General features: G+C 39.9%; 1 protein-coding gene across 1 annotated transcript in view; it reads left to right on the top strand.

Moving 5' to 3' along the window:
• Nucleotides 1–21,563, top strand: part of CIBAR1 (CBY1 interacting BAR domain containing 1) — a 34,758-nt gene that overhangs the window by 7,585 nt on the left and 5,610 nt on the right. The window contains exons 6-7 of the mRNA XM_055125481.1: nucleotides 1,851–1,955; nucleotides 17,851–17,964. Of these exons, the coding sequence (XP_054981456.1) occupies nucleotides 1,851–1,955; nucleotides 17,851–17,964 (219 nt within the window). The remainder of the gene's footprint in view (nucleotides 1–1,850; nucleotides 1,956–17,850; nucleotides 17,965–21,563) is intronic.

The raw sequence follows: 21,563 nt of genomic DNA, 5'->3' as shown, positions 1-21,563 counted from the left end.
GGTGGAAATTCACTATTAGCTTGGGGATGCTCTCCTCTTTACAGAGATGGATCCTGTAAATCCTTTTACTTATTTTAATGTACGCTTTTTTGTTGTTGTTGTTGAAAGTAAGTGCACTAAAGTCAGAATGTCACAGAATCTTGATTATCAATGAAATTTTCCCCGTGGACTAACTAGTAATGATTTATGATCTAATACTAACAGGAAATAAAACCATTAGAATTTAAAATTGGGGCCAGAGCGATCATTCCGAGGACCCAGATTCGACACTAGGCACAGCCCTGTGTGCCCGGCTGGGAGTAGCCCTCGTGTGACCCCCAAAATATAACGAAACAAAGTACATGTGCATATGTTCTTAATGTCTCTGCTAACCGTGAACAGGTATTTGGGGATAACTTGTCCTAAGGAGACTTGAATTCTTTGGGGACCTCTCAAGCAGGGCTCGGGCGTCTGGGAGCTGCCCCAGCTGCAGTGGCGAACTGGCCGGTGATTCATTATCGGGCCTGGGCCTGCTCTGTGCTCCGGCTGCAGTACCACAGCCCCCGGTGTCATCTCAGTGCGGGGCAGCTCTGGGGACACACCCAGCCTGCCGAGGGATGGAATGGGGCTTGGGGGCATCCAAGGCACGTGCCTGGACCCGCACTATCTCCCACGCCTGAGATGCTTCCTTTCAAAAGAGAAATACATTATTAGCTTGGAACTGCCCTCTCTGCTTTACAGTGCTGTCAGGAAATATCTCTAGGAACTAGGGAACCAGTTACTTTCCATGTGGTTTTAATTTAAATGTAGTAGCAGCTGCACGTGAGTAGTGGCAGTGAGAGCGATGGTACAAGACAGATCTAGTAGTGTGAAGATTCGTCATGAGTATATTAAACAAAGCATTAAACTTGCCATCTAACTTATTACTTACTAATATGTACATTTTTTTATAATAAGCATTAACTGAGTAGTAATAACATAATATCCTTAGCTTGTAAGAATATACAAACCGAAAACCCATGTTGAAAATTAGTATTTGGGGCTGGAGAGATAGCACAGCGGGTAGGGCGTTTGCCTTGCACGCGGCCGACCTGGGTTCAAATCCCAGCATCCCATATGGTCCCCTGAGCACGGCCAGGGGTAATTCCTGAGTGCAGAGCCAAGAGTAACCCCTGTGCATCGCCAGGTGTGACCCAAAAAGAAAAAAAAAAAAAGAAAATTAGTATTTGTAGTATATATTCTACTCTACCTGATAAGGATATTATAGAAAATTGAAAAATAGGGCAGAAGTCCTTTCTTTTTTAGGGATAAAAAAAGAAAGAAAAGAAATAGTATGGTAAATGAAATGATATTAACAGGGAAGTAGATGAAAGCAGTAGAAGATTTGGAAAGTTGTTTTAAAATAAGTCATGGGGGGGGTGGGTGGAGCGATAGCATAGTGGGTAGGGCGTTTGCATGTGCCCAACCCAGGTTCAATCCCCTGCATTTCACATGGTCCCCAAAGCACTGCCAGGAGTAATTCCTGAGTGCAGAGCCAGGAGTAACCCCTGAGCATCGCTGGGTGTGAGCCAAAAAGCAAAATAAATAAATAAATAAATAAGGTCATCGGGGTGACGGGGAAAGAAAAGGAAGCATTTGTTTTCTTCTGTTAGAGATGATAAGTCATGTTACATAAGAGACGTAACGTTTTTCTGCATGTAATATATATGGCATTTTATTTTATGTAGTAAAATATATTTGAGCAGTTTATAAACGGTGATGCCAGAAAGTGCCAATAGTGCTATGGTAACACTTTAATAGTCTCCTAATGAATAAAGCCTGACTTGATTTTTTTTTTCCCAATATATTTGGTTGGGGGATTGCTTTTGCAGGCAGAAACTGAATTACAAAGAGCTACAATAGACGCTACTCGAACAACTCGTCATTTGGAGGAAACTATTGACAATTTTGAAAGACAGAAAATAAAGGACATAAAGGTAATAAAGTAACCATTAAGATTCAAGGGGGCGGGGCTGGAGCGATTGACAGCGGGTAGGGCCTTAGCTTTGCATGTGGCCGACCCAGGTTCGATTCCCAGCATCCCAAATGGTCCCCGGAGCACCATCAGGAGTGATTCCTGAGTGCATGCCGGGTGTGACCCAAAAAGAAAAATAAAAAGCTCAAAAGGGGGTCCTGGAGCAGTTGAGATCGGGTAGGGAATTTGCCTGAACACAGCCAGCCCAGGTTCAGTCCCCGGCTTTCCATGTGGTCCTTCAAGCCCACCAGGATTGTCCCTGAGCACAGCGCTCGGCTGCTCTCCGGAAGCCCTGGGCACCACCAGGTATCCTACAAACCAAAACCAAGACAAACAAAAAGATCCAAAAGGTTTCTAACTGCATTTTTAAAAATTTAGATTATTCTTTTTTTTAATTCTTATTCAAAAATATCCCCTGTGAAAAGCATTTACACTTTCAAAGTTATTTTGGGAAATATTTCAATGAAAAGAACATTGAATGTTATTTTCTTAAGGAAATAGTAAAGGGCTGTATTCCCAGCCAGAGGTCACATTTTCAACTCTTACCACATACTTAGTCAGAGGGTACTGAGAGTTACGTTTTTCCTTTTAATCAGGCATGATTCCAGACACTTTACATAAATTATCTTTTATTTTAATTTTTATTTTAACTCCGTGAGTTTACATACTACATGAAAAACTAAATAATTACATTTTATAAAGTAACATCAAAATACCATGACCCAAATTCGAGCCATAAGCCAATGAAGTATTCTAAAGTTCTGTGCTTTCTATTATAATATTGTTGTTATGTTTTCAGTGCCATGGTTTGCACCTATGTCTCATGCACATAAGGCATGTCCTTTGCCATGAGCCATATCCCCAGCTCTTTGTATCATTAACTTTTTATAAAAACTATTAGCAAATAAGGAAGAACAAAAGTAGCAAACAGATAAATTTACGATATCAAGATAAGGCATTTTAGTTAACAATATCCTAACAAAAGTTGCCTTATTGTTAACATTGGTAAATATGAATCCTTTGGGATGATGGGCTTGAGAAGGTGTGCAGGGACTTCTTCCTAGGCATCTTGGAAAGATTTTAAGAATTCCTTATGACCATTATTTGTCCTTTAAAACAGCTCATCTAAAGGTGAGCTGCAGAGGGTCCTAGATTAAGCCTCTCTTTGTGCCAGCTCACAAAACATCTTGCTTTTGGAAGTTATGGGATTTTTTTAAAAATTATTTTCTGCCCATTGCTCTTCGATTTGTTCGAGCGGGTACCAGTAACATCTCTCACTGTGAAACTTATTGTTACTGTTTTTGGCATCTCCAATACGCCACGGGTAGCTTGCCAGGCTCTGCCGTGTGGGCATGATACTCTCCGTAGCTTGCCGGGCTCTCCGAGAGGGGCGGAGGAATTGAACACTGGTCGACCGCGTGAAAGGCAAACGCCCTACCCCTGTGCTATCACTCCAGCCCACTTTCACCTCTTTTGGTAGAAGGGATGAATATTCGGTAGTGTACCAATACAGACAGTCTAAGGTTGGAGCAGTAGTACAACAGGGAGGGCATTGGCCTCCACCTGGGTTTGATCCCCTGCATCCCCACTTGGTCCCCCACCAGGAGTGGTCCCTGAGCACAGAGTCAAGAATTAAGTTCTGAGCACTGTTGGCTGTAGCCAAGTAAGTCATCAGCTCACAATGTTTTTGTTGTTGTGGGAGCCACACTGGCAGTACTTGGGCCCAGGAGCACTCTGGCGTGCTTGAGGCTGTGCGCCTTAGACATGAGAGCAGGCAGGGCCACCCCCCAAGAAGAGATCACACATGCCAAGTTTGTGCTCTACTTGAAAAAAATCCTTGTCCCAGAGAGTACAGGGGTAAGGGGCACTGCAGTTCAATCCCCAGCACCTCACAGAGTTCCCCCAAGAACGTGATCCCTGAGCACAGAACCAGGACTAAGCCCCAAAATCAAAACAAATGAAAAAAATGTTTCCGGTCATAGTTTGAAAGACTTGAAAGAGTTTAGTTTTTCTGACAGCTAAGCTCCAAAGACAGTGGTTCGGTTCTGAAAGACCCATTCGTGTCCAAAAGCCTTTCAAAGCACTGTGCACTCTGCTGGATCCTTTGGTTGCAGTTCCAGGAAGCTAGCCTAAGACAGGATTACGGGCAGTGTGGAACAGTTGCTTGACATCTCTTGGAGGGGCGTTGGGGTAGTAACATAATTCGCTTTACTTGGAAGATGAAAATGGAGACTCTTGCCTTTCTTTCACTGCCATCTGAGGCCTGCTGTAGTGATGAGTCTTATTCCTCACTCCACCACTCCACTGTTCCTTTTGCCTGCAAAACACTCTTGTACACGTGGCAATGTATGTCATGTGTGTGCTCATGGTTCCCTCAGGAGTGCTCAGGGCCCATGGTGTGCTGGGGATATCGTTTGGATCTTCCCCATGCAAAGCTTGTGCTCCCGTCTTTGATCTCTCCAGGCCCCTGTCCTCTGAATCTTGACGTCACTTGAGTGTTCCACCTGCATGCTGGCTACCTTACACGGGTGTTTTTCATTTCCTGAGCACAAATAAAACTGCAGAGAGTGAGTGCACAATTCCCAGGTACAGTTCTCACTGCCCGGGCTGGCCTTTCGCTCTCTGCCTCTTCTCCTCACCACACGTACCATCCCGGCCCCGGGCAGCCAGCACTGATCTCCCTTATCTGTGGATTTGGCCACTCTGGACATTTCCTATAAATCAAATAGGAAAATACATGGTCTTTATGACAGGCTTTCATTTAGCAGGCTTTCACGGCTCATCCATATCTGAGTGCATCATTGAATCTTTTTAAAATCAAATAATACTCCAATGTACAAATATTACATTTTCATTATCCCTTCATCAGATAGCGGTTTTGGGTTCTTTGTACCTTTTGGTTATTAGTGATCAGGCTACTTTTATGAGCCTAACCATATATGTACAGGTTTTAGTATGGATGTAAATTTTCATTGATCTGAGTATATACCTAGTAGAATTGGTGATTAGTCATTATCTTTAATTGTTTAATGGCAGGTCAGATTGTTTTACAACATGGTTATACTATTCCTACTGGTTGTTTATGAGGGTTCCAGTTTCTTTGGATTCTCCAGTGTTTGACATTCATCTGTCTTTTGCAGTGTAGCCTTTAGTCTTATCTCACTATAGTTTTGATTAGCATTTTCCTGTTTGTTGAATATTTATATATCATTCTTGAAATGTCTATCATATTATAACCATTATTTTAGTCGTTTTGGTCTTTTATGATTGATCTACGGTTCTCTATAGGTCAGACTATGGTCTAGTACGAATTTCTTTAATTTCTTTAGTCCTTAAAGCCATAAGTTTTAAGATGAATGAAATCACTTTTCTATTTTGTTGCTGATGCTTTTATTGCCATATCTAATAGTTACTTCAAATTCATGATCATGAAGATTTTTGTTTTAACAGTTTTGTAGTTTATATTGTTATGTATTTCTTCAGTTCATTGGAATGGATTTTCATATAGTGTATGCTCAAATTAAATCTCATTCTATTCTATGACTATGCATCGTCCTCGTACTATTTGTTAAGACTATTCTTTCCCTGTTCAATTGTCTCAGTACCCTTGTTGAAAATCAGTTAATTGATCTGATTTTGAATTCTTCTTTCCTTGTTCTATATGTCTATTCTTATGCTAATACTAGTCTTAATTAACATTGTTTGGTAGGTTACCAGACTGTAAGAGTTCTACTATGTTCTCTTATCTTTTTTCTTTACTATTTTTATTGAGGTACCAGGATTTACAATATGTTAATTAAACTCTCATACATACATCGTTCCAACATCACACCCATCATCAGAGCACCCGCTTCCCTCCACCAATGTCCCAAGGGCCTCTTCCAGCCTTGCCCCCTGCCAGGTAAGCTCAGTTCTGTAGACAGAATCTCTAATTTCGATGCTTTGGGCCATCTGTTGTTCTCTACTGTTTCTTTATAGCCCACAAATGAGGCAATCTTTTTCTTTTCATTGTGGAGGTACTGACACCTACACATAGGTAGATAAGTAAAGCTAAACTGAAATTCCACAAAATTGTGAGTGATAAGTTGATAAAAGTTCCCAAAACTGTTTATCTTTTATTCTATATAAATTTTAATAATGATGAATAATTGATGTTAAAAAAAACTATGCAATAGATTTGAATCCTACATATATACAATTCAGTACAAGGAGAGTTTTTTAAAAATCAGAGGAAAATCTGAAATAGACCTTTAAAAGTCTGTGTGTTTGATACTAAAAGGGTAGTATTGGATTAATGTTTAAAAGTGTTGTACATAATGCTTAAGTATCTATAAGTTAAAAAAATGCATTGAAAATAACCATGATGTAAAAATAGACACCTGAATAGACCCTGAACATTTAATATAAGTGAAACATTAGTTCATTATTGAAAAAGTTATTAGCAAGTTAGGAAGAAACAGATCTTTCTTAATCTAGTAGAGAGAACCATAGGCACCATGAATTGAGTCGATGGCACAGTGCTGAGAGTTTGTCTTGTCTTTTATAGAAGGTCCTTTAACACTTCTTGCAAAAGTGGTTTCAAGGTTACAAATTCCCTAAGCTGTTACCTGTCCATGAAGCTCTGTATCATTCCTCAGATTTTATCATCAGTGAAACACAAATCAAGACAATGAGATATCCTCTCACACCATTGTGAGAATGGCAGATGTCAAACTCTAACCAGTCTGCGTGGGCAGGGATGTTGTAGTAAATGAACTCTCATCCACTATTGGCAGGAATGATGCCTGATTCAACCCATATGGAAAATAATTTGAAGATTTTGCCGAAAAGTAAGAATAGGACTGCCATAACAACCTAGCAACCCTACTTCCGAGTATTTACCCCCAGGACACAAAAACACTAATTCAAAAGGACATTTGCACACCATTATTCAGTGAACACTTAGTACTCTGGTCAGGCTGTGGAATCAAGATGAGTCCCAATAGCAGATAAGTAGATTGTGAAGGTGTGATATGTTTACATAGTGCAATACTGTGCAACTATGAGGCATGATGAGGTCATGCAGTTTTCTACAACTTGGATAGAACTGGAGGATATGATGTTAAGTCAGAAGGACAAAGGTGATCTAGCAATCTGTGGTATATAGAATAACAGCATGCGGGAATGCAAGGTATTAAAGGGATACCTGGAACGTAGAACATAGGAACGTGGACAAGGAAGGAAAGAAATTGAGGGGGCAAGTAAGAAGAGGCAGATGAAAAGTCACAGTCAGGAACCAGGGGCTTTGGGCACATTGGTGGAGTAGAGGCATGTTATACTATTTTTAAACCACCCTGAATAGCCAAAGCCATACTGAGAAATAAATGGAGAGGTATCTCATCACCTAGCTTGAAACTGCAATAAAGGTACTGGACTAAGGTAAACCCTCTGCCCAATGGCTTAAGCTCAAGAACCCAAAGACAAACCCTAAGATCTATGGTCAAGTAATATTCGACAAAGGGGCTGCATACTTGAAATGGAGTAAAGATAGTCTCTTTAATGTTATAAAACTAGATGACCACTTGTTTAAAATAAAAAGGCTGGATCCATACTCACCTTACACAAAAGTAAATTCACAATGGGTTTGAAACCTTGAGATCAGAGTGCAATCCAAAAATCATTGAAGATCGCAGAAACTCCAAGATTTGGACCTTGAAAGTATCTCCATTATATGTTTCAATTGGCAAAAGCCACAGAAATAAAAATAAACATTATGGGACTGCAAAGTTTCTGCAGAAGAAACACAGACTAAAACTAAAGGACACCCCTGAGTAGATGTTATTTGCACTCAGCATATCATATACAAGGTTAGTATCCAAATTATATAAAGGACTCACAAAGGTCAACAGCAATTTTTTTAAAACCCTATCAAAACAGTAGAAAATACTAAAGAAGACATGGATGGCCAATAGGAACATGAAAGAGTGATCACTTATTTTCAGGAAAATCCAAATCAAGATGTCAGTGAGGTATCTCTTTGAGAATGGCATATTTTTTAAAAAAGAAGGGGGAACAGTTCATTAGCAGGAATATAGTTAAAAGGAACTCTCATCCATTGCTGGTGGGAATGTTACCTGGTTCAACCCCCATGGAAAGAAATAGTGTGAACATTTCTCAGAAAAGACTAGCCCTATTACCCAGTAATTCCATATGGGTCTCTTTCCCCTAAGACACAAAAACACTGAAAAGGACAAATGTGCACCATTATTTATTTATTAAGCACTAGACTGTGGAATCAACCTAGATGTCCAACAGCAGATGAGTGGATAATGAAGGTGTAGCATATGAACAATATGGTATACTATGGCAGCTGTAAGAAACAGAAAAATCCCATAATTCACTACAACTTGAAAGGACTGGGCTGGAGCGATAGCACAGCGGGGAGGGCGTTTGCCTTGCACGTGGCCGACCCGGGTTCAATTCCCAGCATCCCATATGGTCCCCTGAGCACCGCTAGGGGTAATTCCTGAGTGCAGAGCCAGGAGTAACCCCTGAGCAACGCCGGGTGTGACCCAGAAGCAAAGAAAAGACTAGAGGGTACTATCCTAAACCAGGAGGAGGATAAATACCTGTGTGCTCACTTTCCTTTGGTGTACAGAACAGGACAAGGGAGTGCAAGGTGTCACATAGGGGTCTCCCTGATTCCTAGGTTACGGAAGTAAGGACAGAGAAAAGAAACTGAAGGTAGAAGAGGTGGGCAAAGGTAAGGCTCAGGGGTCAGGAATCTCAGCTTAACGTGGTGTAGAGGTGCAGTATATTTACATATCTAAAGCACAGGGCCAGCAACAGGAGACCCAAACTACAATAACCCAACAAAACTCTGCCTGTTAAGGAGCAGCCGGGAGGTGGAGAGAGCCTGAGGACCTTGGTGGAGGAAAGTTGACGCTGGTGGTGGGATTAGTGCTGAGCTGGATGCCTGGAACTGTGATAAACGACTTTGTAAATCACAGTGCCTTGATAAAAACATTAAAATGTTTTAAAGATAAGTATTTTAGGCTTAAACAAATTAGAGGAAAACTCTTTTTTACAAGTATACAAATTTTTCAAAGAGTACGAATAATTCTATGTAAATTCACATAAAATTTACATGAAATAGATATAAGTCGTACAAATGCAGAATCTAGTAAGAGTGAGTAGAGGAGAATTAGAAGTGTTTGAAATAAAATGTGAATAGGCCTGTAAGTTTAAAAGTATGTTTGATCTTTAAAAAACAATATTGGGCTTATGTTAGGACATACAGATAATACTTTAAGTATCTGCATAACAAGTAAAAGATTAGCACTATAGCACTGTCATCCCTTTGTTCATCGATTGCTCGAGCGGGCACCAGTAACGTATCCATTGTGAGACTTGTTACTGTTTTTGGCATATTGAATACACCACGGGTAACTTGCCAGGCTCTGCCATGCAGGCAGAATATTCTCGGTAGCTTGCCATGCTCTCCAAGAGAGACAGAAGAATCGAACCCAGGTTGGCCACGTGCAAGGCAAACGCCCTACCCACTGTGCTATCGCTCCAGTCCACTGTGTATATATATCATATATCATCATCATCAAGTAAAAGATTACATTGAAAATTTCTGTGAATATAAAAAAGTCACCTAAATAGACATAGAACATTTAATATAAATGAAACCAATTCATTGCTAAAAAGTACAAAACAAGTTAGGAATAAACAGACCTTTCTTCAGGTAGTAGAGGACAGCCCCAAGCATCATGCGTGAATGCCATTCTCAGTGGGGCAGTGCCTAGAAGTTTGTCTTGTCTTTAAAAGGAGCTCCTTTTATCATTTCTTGCAAAACTGATCTCAAGGCTATTCATTCCCTATGCTGTTACCTGTCCCCTGTTCATGAAGCTTTCTGTCATTCAAATAGGAATGGTGATCTAGCTCGATAGTGTTCTTGGTGAAGGGTTCATTTCATTGAGGTATTTTTGTTTTGACTTTAGTGAGGGAGGGGGTATTTTTGTTTTCGTTTGTTTTACTATATCCCACCAATCTGTTGCATTTGTAAATTTCTTTTTTCATCTTGTTGCTTTCGATACTCTGGTTATGTCATTCTGGTTATGTTGGTTATGTCTTGGAGTTTGTTTGGGTATTTTTCCTGGAATATTTTTGGCCTTCTGAATCAGGATGCCTGCACTCCTGAACTCTGGGAAATTCTTACTCTGATTTCTTTAACGGTTCTTCAGAAAATTTCCCTTCCTGCTCTTCAAGGACACCAATATGTTTTGTATTGCTCCTCTTGAACTCATCCGGTAGTTCTGTTATGCTATTGATTTCTTTTTAGACTTGTTTCCATCTTGTTATATTTTAGAAGTTTGAGCTTTTTAATATCACCACTGTGTTTATCAACTGTGACTTCTAATTGTGATTTTCTCATTTGGCTCATACTTTCTTGTGCTTTGCCCTGCCATCATTTCATTGAACTCACATCATCACCCTGGTGTGCTCAAAGTCATTCTCTGCGAGTTTGGAGTTGGCTGGTATGGGTAGAGCCTTCTGTGCTATTATTTTCAGTCACTGAGCTTCCTGGGCATCTCTGTTCCTTCCCCGTTGTGTCAGCTGTGTTCCTGCTCTGCTGAGGGTGACCCTTTGTAATCAGCACCCCTAGTGACCTGTTGAGAGATTAGGCTGGGGGCTGCTCTTTTCCTTCCCTGGCTGACTTCACCCAGGGACAGGGAGGATAAGAATGGGCAGTGTGAGGTGTGGTGAGGAAAGCTGTAGTGCGCACGGCCATGAAGTTCAGGAGCGGTGGGGCTGGGCTTTGCTGAGGTGGTAGAGCTCAGGCGTGCCAGGACCCAGCTGGAAAGGAATCCAGTTCAGGCCCAGAAAACCCTTGGGGATGTCAGCGAGAAGGTTACCCTTACCTGAGAGCTCGGAGGAACAAACAAAGGGTCCGAGTTGTGGAGGTGGGCTGCTGAGACGTGTTTTCTCTTTTAGATTATTTTGACTGTTCTGGATCTGTTAGAATTCCATCGTAATGTTAGAATCTGTCACTGTCTATAAGGAGTCACCCAACTGCAATAGGAATTGCATCTAGCCTGATGTTTGGGAGTACTGCTATTTCAAGTGCCTCCAGTCCATGGGGGGGCTCCCAAGCAGTGCTCAGAAAGTTCAGGGCCCTTCCCAGCAATTCTCAGCCAACTAGCCAAGAGGTCTGTTGTGAGGACAGGAGGGTACACTTGCTCAGGGCCACACCCAGCAGTGCTCAGGGGCCTGAGAGCTGCAGGAGACGACCAGGTGGTGACAAAGTAGCACAGGGATAGAATCAGTGTAGGCTGCTCACAAATCACAAGCCTTAATCCCTGTACTCTGCACCACTGTGTTCTAATCCCTGTACCACTGTGTTTTAACCTTTATTTTGATAGTGCATGGTTTTCAGAGTGTAAGTCTGACACTTAAAATTTTTCCTGATGCTCTTGCAAATAGAATGCTTTTCCTCATTATCATTGTTGTGGTGATTATTATTTGCTTTTTATTATTCACTGTAAATGCACAAAAGTTAAACTGATTTTTGTATAAAGATCTTCTATCCTGAAACCCTGTAGAAGTCATTTACTCTAACGGTTTTTTGTTTTGTTTTTTTTTAGTAGATTCTGTAGGATTTTCTGTAAACAAAATCGTGTTGTGTTACAAACCTGCTTACAATGCAGTCCCCCGGGACAGGGACAAACAGCAGAAAATGGAATTCCATAGACATTGAGAGAGGCCATCAGGGTTCTTATTCTCCTTACCGTATGTTTTTCTCCTCACTCGTATTCTTTTCTTTCCAAATTAGATTTCATTTTAGATCTTGCATGATAAAGAGGAATGCACATATATCATATGAAAACTCTCAAAGATCAGCTAGAAAAGATTCTTACAATCCCCTTCTTTCAAACAGATAATATTTAGATATTGTCAGTCTGATTTTTGTCATGTTTCACAAATTCTTGAAAAAGTCAAAATTGTTGATGTCACTCATCTTCAGAGAAACAAACACAGAACATACTTTCTTTTTAAGCAAGAGTCACTTACTGCAGTGCACAGCAGGTAGGGAGGGGATCATTTGGTACCAAAGAATCCTGCTCAGGATCCCCTAGTTCGAGATCAGTGTGCTAATCCAGACAGGGGAAGAACTTCTGACTTCTTTCACATCATCCCCCAGCGCAGAAATAATTGATATAGTGAGCACTACTCGTATTACTGTGTTTAGGAGGACTTAATTAATAAATTCATCTGAATTTTGATAACACTATAAGTTAGAGAAGTAGTACAATTTTTATACAAATGTTTGTTTCAGAGGAATTCTGCTAAGAATTTGTCCTTCTGAGAAAAATTGGTTCAGGAGAAAAAAATCCTATATCACTATTCCCATGTAATAGGAAAATCACTAACTAGGTGGTGAGTTTAAAGAAAGGCTCTGGCCCAGAGAACACACCTTCTGGACCAGAGAACATACCTGGAAAAAACAGCAGCAGAAACTTGTATCTGGTAAAGTAGCTGATGTAAGCAGGAAACATCTGAATTTAATGTCAACAGCTTTATTTTTATTAGAAAACTGAAAATTAGTACTTTTTAGAGCATTAAGAAAAAAAATGCAATAATTCCACTATTCAGAAATCATCTGAATTAACATCATTGTGATTATATCTCCCAATTTTTTCTGTGTACATATACAAGAAATGCAGTAACTAAAACAGTTGTTTAAGAAAGAGATTCATCTAAGCCAGTGACTATTCACACATTTTAAGCATCTATATAAATTAATATACTTTTCACACCATCCATATAAAAGTGATATTATTGTCATTAACACTATAGTTGTATTTACGTGGCACCAAACTATACATAGCATCTTTTTTAAGATTTAATATATTATAGACACATTTGTGCTAAGAAACCATTTCTTTATAATATAAAGAAATCTTTGGCGTCTTAAGAGTATTTTGCTGTGTTAAAAAAAAAAAAAGTATTTTACCAATCCTCCTTTGTGGATTTAGTGGACATCTGGGCTACTTTTGTAATTGTAGATGTATTGATTGTATCACTGCTTATTTTTGTTGTTCTAGTTATGCTTTGGGGATAAATCAGAAGAAATGACATTTTTGATACAAAGAGCATATGTATTTATGTATAGAGATAGATTCTAGTTTATACATATTTTTTAAAAATCTGCCCACAAACTTGGAACAAGTTTACATTTTACTTTCATGAGTACCCCAGTATAACAGCGATAAAGTATTAATAACTCAGTGTGGTCACTGAAAAAGCATTACCTTAATTCATATTACTAAAACAGCTTTATGATATATTCAATAGCATTTGACTTTTTAGGGGGCACACCCGGTGGCGCTCACTCGAGGCCGGCTCCTGGCTCTATGTGCAGGGACCACTCCTGGTGAGACTGGGGCAAGATTCCTGGCACCTCGCCAGGAATTGAACTTGAGTCAGCATGTTCCAGACAGGCACCCGACTGCTGGAATATTATTGTGGTCCACATACCACTTTCTCTAGTACATTAGAGTTGCCTTAACCTGTACTTCATCTTCATTTGTAAACTTATATTGAGAAATGTAAATGTGCATTCCCATTTTCTTGCTTATGATGCTTTTGCCATCCTAAAGTTTTAATTTGGTTCTGATGCCATGCTTAGAGAAATTATCTTTATCCTCAAAATAGACAAATCTTGCTTTTTTTTTTTTAGGGATTTTTAGTACTTTTAGTATTTGTTTTAAAATATTTAATCTGTATTTTGCACATGGTAATGAGGTAAATGCCTAAATTTATTATTTCCAGATCCATAGAAATTTCTCCCCTCATCACTTACTATCTTTATTCTGTTGAGCTGTCTGTAGTTTCCACATTGCTGGAAACGGAATGAAATTTTAATATGGAAGTTGAACATTTTGGTATCGGGGTAGGAGAGTGACTGACCTAATGTTAAGTTTGAGGCACAACTTGAATGACGCTTTATCTTCCTAAGCCATTTGTCTTCTATCTTCGCTGTTCCTTGCTGTGACTGTCTTTCCCCCTCTACCTGTTGTTCTCTGAAATTCTGTTAGTCAAGATGTTAATTTTCTCTCCTTACTATACTCATAAATATATCTCTTTCGTGATTAAACTTCATGGCCCCTAGGTCAAAAGTTCTAAGTCTCAAACACTAAATAGTAATACTGCTGATTCCCCATTATTGTTTTTAATAGACAAAAAGCATACAAAATAAAGCAGGCCAGTTCCATCTTCCTATGTTTGTAATAGAGGTTTCATCAAGAACTAAGTCAGAGGCTGGAGTGGCAGCACGTGGCCCGAGCCCCTAGCTGTACATGTGAGGTCAGCATTCAGCCCGTCCGCACAGGCTCCCAGGAGCACAGAGCCCCGCCCACCGACACTGCAGGGTGTGGCCCAGAATAATTCAACTACCAAGTATTAAACCCAACTATCAAATATTGGGGCCTAAGAGGCAGGAGTGTAATACAGCAGGTAGGGCACTTGCCTGCAAGCAACCAGACTGGCTTAGAGCCTCAATATCCTAAATGGGCCCCTGAGCCCTCCTGGGGTGTTCCCTGACTGTGTGGCCCAAAACTAACGGCAGAAACGGGGGGGGGGGGGGAGTGATTACCCTCCAGGTGAAAAATATTTATAAATTAAAGATACTCTGTACAAGGGAGCTGGAAAGATGGTACAACCTATAAGGTGGAGCCCCAAAATAAAAAGATATTTTGTCCTTTTCACTAAGCATAAAAACTAAATTTCGAGATTGGAAAATGTTGACTCAGAGTTGATAAACTATCTTTTAAATAAGTCTGTAGTGGGCCAGAGGGCGAATTTGAATCCCAAGCACCACATCTGACCCCCCAACCACCAGTAGGGGTTACTCCTAGCACAGAGCCAGGAACAGGCCCAGAGTACCACAGGGGTTAGCCCAGAATCCCAGGTCTTCATTGAAAAATGAGTGTTGTAGATTCTTTTATCATAAATCATGTTATCTTTTTTTAAATCACCATGAGTAGCAGTTACAAAACTTTCATATTTGAGTTTCAGTCATAGTGATCGAACACCCATCCCTCCAAAGGTGTACACTTCCCACCACCAGTGTCCCCAGTTTCCCGCCACCCCTTCCCCTGCCTCTGTGGCAGACAATTTCCCTCTTACTCTCTACTTATGAGTATTAGGATTTGCATGTATCTCTTCAGTGAAACTTATCCACATGCCTTCCAAGGTTTATAAAAGTGCAGTTCCTACAAAATAAGCATTTAAAATTCTTGTTTAATTATTGCAGTAATCCTCAGTGAAACAGATGTGAATTAGACCTAAACTTAAGTCTAGGTGTAATATGGTTGTATATGTTTGTATTTCACTAGTGAAAAACAGTGTGACAGCCTACCTAAGATTTAAATATAGGAGTAAAGAAATTACTTGATTTGGCTTCATGAGGTAATTTTACAGGATAAGGAAAATACCTTTTTCTATCAGTATAAGTAAACAGGCTCTAAATATTTTACCTGAGGGGGATGAAAAAACAGAGTTGACTAATCTGACATGATAAAACGTGTATCTCACCTTGTCTGAATTCATCTTAAATAAGGACTCACAATGTAGTTCCAATCTTAAATCTAACTGAAATGTTTTTCTTTTCCAGTCTTGAATAAGAGCAAATGATTATTTTCATATAATTCTAGAATTAATTAGTATAATGAATTTTTATAATTGATTTCATATACTCTAATTTTAGTATTCTGAGGGAACATACAGCGTATAATTTATTCCTGTGATCAAACTGAGCTGCGGTCCAAAATCAAAATAGGAGTCATCAGCTGACTAGTCATTAACTCCGAGCTCTACTGTTTTCCCTCTATGAGTTTTCAAACTCCTCAAGGCACAAGACTCTTCCTACCAAGTAAACCACCTTAGGAAGACTTAGTACATAAGGCCCAGCCCTGACCAAAAGCCATCCTACTTCTGAAGAATCCTCAGTATCTAGCTATTCTTGATAGAAAATCCAAGGTTGTATCTTGACATCTGGCTATTAGAATAATCTGTTGTCGAGGGCTGGAGCAATAGCACAGTGGGTAGGGTGTTTGCCTTGCATGCAGCTGACCCAGGTTCGATTCCCAGCATCCCATATGGTCCCCCGAGCACCACCAGGAGTAATTCCTGGGATGCAGAACCAGGAGTAACCCCTGAGCATTGCCAGGTGTGACCCAAAAATTAAAAAAAAAAAAAGAAGAATCTGTTGTCAATCCAGTACAGCAAAATCCTCTAGATAATGTGACAGTCTCTTATTTTAGACACAGTCTTTGCCATTATAATGACACCCATGTTTGGTAACTCTGAAGAGCCAACTTTAACATACAGATGTTTCCATGGGACGAAAGTCTTTTTGTAGTGTCTTTTCTAATTCTTTAGAAGAAGATGAAAAAAAATAATCATAGGACACTGACCGTGATATATATACCTGTTGGAACCAAACTTTGTTCCTATTTGGTTGGCTGCTATAGGAGAACAAGAAAAAGTTAATGGGTGTTTGAAGTTTCTAGCCTAAGCCATCGACTGTTCAACCCCTAGGAGGACAACTATTGAATCTTTTCAACGCTGTTCTTATTCTGCCCACTTCTTTCTACATTCATGCTCTGATTGTGTACTTTGACAAAGGGCAAGGTGATTATTAAGAAAAGGTTAAGATCCTGGGCCAGAGAGGTAGTACAGCAAGAGTGGTGTTTGCCTTGCATGCACCAACCCAGATTTGATTAACAGCATCCCGTGTGGTCCCCTGAATCCACCAGGAATGATTCATAAGCACAGCTGGGCATAGCCCAAAAACCAAGAGGGGGAAAAAAAATGATCATTTTTCTTTTATGGATCTTTTATGGATTCTTATTTTATGAAGCCATATTTGCAGTTTTTCCTAACTACCAGCGATCTCACCCTACTTGTATTTATTCTCTTTGCTCATGATCTTAGTCTAAGACTTGGGCCAGAGAGACAGCTAAAGAGATAGACAACATGCCTCAGATCTGTGAGGCCCCGTGTTTAATCTCTGGCACTGCATGGCCCACTGAGCACCTCTGGATGTGGCCCTAGTGGCCCCCACACACTGCCTGCCTGAGCACTAATCGGTGCATACCAATGACCCGTCTTATTTGTTGCTTTTGGACAACTAGTAGTGCTCAGAGATCACTCTGGCAGTGCTGGGGACCATACATGTTACTAAGGTTTGAACCTACAGTTGCGTAAGGCAAGTTCCTAACCCACTGTACTATTTCTCCAGCCCCATATTCACAGAATTTACTTAACAGTTTTTGAAAGAAATTTATTCCAGCAGGAACAGCACAGTACAGTAAGAGCTAGGACCACTGGAAAATCAGGTTCAAGTGTCAGACTGAATGTTTGCTTCGAGAAACCCTGGGCAAGTCATGTATCTTAAACTGAGAAGCCCTATTATCAGTGGGAGGAATATTATTAGGAATTCCTTGGTAGTTAGAAAGTACAGTGACATATATTCAAATATAGTGGAATGTAATTCCTATATAAAGAATCATTCTATTATGTGAACGTTGGTTTTGCTAAATAACCAACTTCAGAACTGTGAATATTATTATATAGGCACATGGAAATGGTACATACTGGTATTCCTTTTAGTCTGATTTTTTTAATTACATGTCACAGTTTGAAGGTATTGCTTCCAAAGATCTTCATAACTTTATTCCAGGTTTTTTCCCTGCAAATAAAGCCAGACACCTCTGTATTGCATAAACATCAGTTATTGTAAGGAATAAATTTTAAAACTCACCAAGCCAATTATATGATTGTTTAAATTCAAATCTTTATTTTTTTAGAATATATTTTCAGAATTTATCACAATTGAAATGTTATTTCATGGCAAAGCTTTAGAAGTCTACACTGCTGCCTTCCAAGATATACAGAGGATCGATGAAAAAGAAGATTTAGAGGTAGGATAATGACTAAGATCATTGTGTTGGGTTTTTTTTTTTAATTAATATGGGGATGTTCAAACAAAATTAGTGTGGATAAAAATATCTTAAAGTGGAACACAATGGTTATCACATGCAATCTCAAATAGCTATGGATATGATTCTTCGTTTAAAATTTTTTGCATTAATACATTTCCAAGAAATATAATAATTTATGTTTAATAAATATCTTAATAAGTTCATATGAAGTTATGACAGCTGGCAAAATTATCATTAAAGTACAATCGATGTGAGTGATTTAAGCTTATATCTTTACTTTTTATGCCATGCACGGTGCACAGATGCCATGTTCTCTCATACATATCCAGAATTTGAGATGCATGTCTAGATACAGATATCTAGATACAGGGATAGATCTTGGCTGGGGGCCAGGGTTGGTTGGAGGGGGTGTTGGTCCCAGCTCTGCACTTAGGAACTATTCCTGGTGGTGCTTGGAAGACCAAATGGATTTCGGGGGATCGAACTGCAGCAAACCAAAGGCCCCACCTTCCAGAATTCTAAAGAGAGAAAATTTAGGAGCAAATTTAGTCATGTTTGTCTATTGATGTGTCTTGTTTTGAAGATTAAGATTTCCCCCATCTCCCCACCATTTTTTCTTACAGCTACATTATTCATATAAAGATTCCTTGGGCCTTTCTTTACCATTATTCCAATAGTTCTAAGTTACTTAAATCAGTAAAACAAGTTTATGCCTTGACAAAACTAAGAGTATGCTTTTCAGTCTATGTATGTTTTCTAATGCCAAAATGCAATTTCAGTTATATATGCTGTGCATACAAAATCATGTCTGCTTGCCCTTTTGCCGGTAAATAGTTCCTACGTGGTCATTTCACTGTACTATGCTTTTTGTGCTGATCTTAATCAGCTAGCTAGCTTGCCAAACATTCATGAAAAATAAAATCCCAGGATTGTGCAATAAATGTGTGGGATATTAACTGCCATATTCTGGTGGAGCAGCGTTGAGCAACTTCCTTGTCTACAAAATAACTGAGAGTACTTACTTCATAAAAAGTTCATTGGGGTTTGGGAGGGTGGAGCAAAAGCACAGCGGGTAGGGCGTTTGCCTTGCACGCGGCTGACCCGGGTTCAACTCCTGCCACCCCATATGGTCCCCCAGACACTGCCAGGAGTAATTTCTGAGTGCAGGGCCAGGAGTAACCCCTGAGCATCGCTGGGTGTGACCCAAAAAGCAAAAAAAAAAAAAAAAAAGTTCATTCAGGGGCCAGAGTGATCATACAGCAGGTAGGGCATTTGCCTTGCATGTGGCTGACCTGTGTTCAAACCCCAGCATCCCATATGTATCCCTGAGTGCAGAGCTAGGAGTAAGCCCTGAGCATCACTGGGTAGGACCCATAAACAAAAAAGTTCATTCAACAGCTCCTTATTGTGCATCTACTATAGGCCAGGCATCATTCTAAATGCTGAGTATTTAAAGTCATCAAAGTAGAAACTTTAAATAAAAGCCTACCAAGGAGCTATTTAAAATTATACTGGAGGTTCAAATGGTAGAACACACCTGCCACCCCCACCAGTTACATATTAAAAAAATGTAATGCAGAGATATAGTGAAGTGGGTAAAGTGTTTGCTGCATGCATCTGACCTGGTTTTGCTCCCCGGCTTGGTTTGTTTCCTGGAGCTCTGCCAGAAGTGGCACAAAAAAAATATATATATACATATATGTATAAAATATATTGTGTAGCTTTTGTAATACACCAGCTCCATAAATTATAAAAATACAGTGTGCTGTGCTCCAGACTCTTATAAGATTATAGTCTCTAGACAATCAGAAAATGAGAGATGGTCAGAGGACCCCTAGCAAATGGGTATCAAAGCAGAGGCTTAAGGCAGTACTGGCAAAGAACTGTAGGCATAGCTTTGAGCATTAGGGCACTCAAAACCTGGAAAGGAGAGTGCATTCTGGGGAGAGTTGTGGAACTAAGGGAGTAAAACCCAACCTAGTACAAAGAGGAGGAAGAATCCTTTTAAACATTTGGAAAACAAGAAAATATGCAGTGAGGACAGAGAAATAAGTAACATTCTCCATGCTTTATAAGAACTGCTGAAACTAATTTGACTAACAGCTATATGCAGGCAGGCCTCTGCTCTCACAGCAGTGCTGTATGTCTAACAAAAGTACTTTAAGGTCCGTTTCCCCCTCCAAAAGATCACCTCTGTGCAGTAATTTCAGATTTTATTCAGCTTATGAGACTTAGCACTAAAGAGATCTTGGACCACATTGGAAAGTACATGATTCCAATAAAATAATGTTCCCATAAATACGTTGCACTGCAAGAAGCAATTCATTTTAACTGTTTAGACTTTTATCCCAAAGGATAAAATATACTTACATATTGTTTCCTATCTCTCATTTTAAAATTCACATTTGCTAGAAGTTTTAAAATAGTATTCTAATAAAAATATATTCCTTCCAAATTCAGTTTGATTCATGAGTCATCCTATTTTTATATCATGCTGGATGCCATAGCTCAAGATAGACAACAAAATATAATTTGATCCTCAGGAACCCTAATTTAGCATGAATCAGTTTTACCATTTGTGTTTTCTTGTCCCTTGATTTCTTTTGTATTCTCTGGTTTAAAGAAATGTGTAAAAATCCCCTTGCTTAGGTCTCTTTGACGGAATTCATGTTAAGCAAACATCAGTTTTTTTTTAAAAAAAAAAAAACTACTTTTAGGGGGCAGAGAGATAATATAGCAGGTAGGGCACCTACCTTCCACACAGGAGACCCTTTTGATCCCTGGCACCCCATATGGTCCACCAAGCCCCAATAGGAATGATCCCTGATCACAGAGCCAGGGTAAGTCCTCAGCACCACTGAGATGTGGCTCACAAAACAAAAACGAGCTGCTTTTTGGGGCTGGGCACATGCTCTGCGTGCAGGAAAGTAAGAGTGTTGGAGCCCCAGCAGGGCGATGGTCCCATAAGGCACCGCCACAAATGATTCCCAAGCACGGAGCGGGACCTAGTAACCCGTGAGTACCACTGGATGTGGTTCAAAAACTAAAAATGCAACCACAAAACAAGTTACTGAGAGGTGTTCGAAGATAAAACAGACCTTTGCTCTAGAATAGTGTTCCTCAAATTAACTTGGCTGACCTCCTCCTTTTCAGAAAACAATTACTCAGTGCCTCAGGAAATTTATCTCAACATGAGCAAACCAAGTACAACCCCCCTCTGTTGCTCCAGTGCCCCATGGAGAGGGCAGTATTGCCCACTCTAGGAAACATCTCTAGCAGCATTTCTCAACCAGGGGCTGTTATGACCCCGTATTGGCCCTCAGAGCTTCCACAGAAGAAACGGGTGAAAACTGTAACTGGGAGGCCACTGCAAGAGTTTAGGAGGCACCCACAGGAAGGAAGAGAGGAAGTGAGGGAAGACTGGAAACACTGCCCTAAGGAACCTAATTCTAGTTTGGGGATGTCTGTTATCACAGAACAGTGACATGAAATATGTACTGAGCATCTGAATAATAGGAGCTGTTGATAAGACAAGAAGGGACACCACCATTCCCCCCCCCCAAAAAAAAATGCATTTT

This window comes from Sorex araneus, chromosome 2, assembly GCF_027595985.1.
Source record: "Sorex araneus isolate mSorAra2 chromosome 2, mSorAra2.pri, whole genome shotgun sequence".
Lineage (NCBI taxonomy): Eukaryota > Metazoa > Chordata > Mammalia > Eulipotyphla > Soricidae > Sorex > Sorex araneus.
Note: the sequence above shows the minus strand (reverse complement) of the source record. Positions and strands in the feature narration are given on the sequence as shown.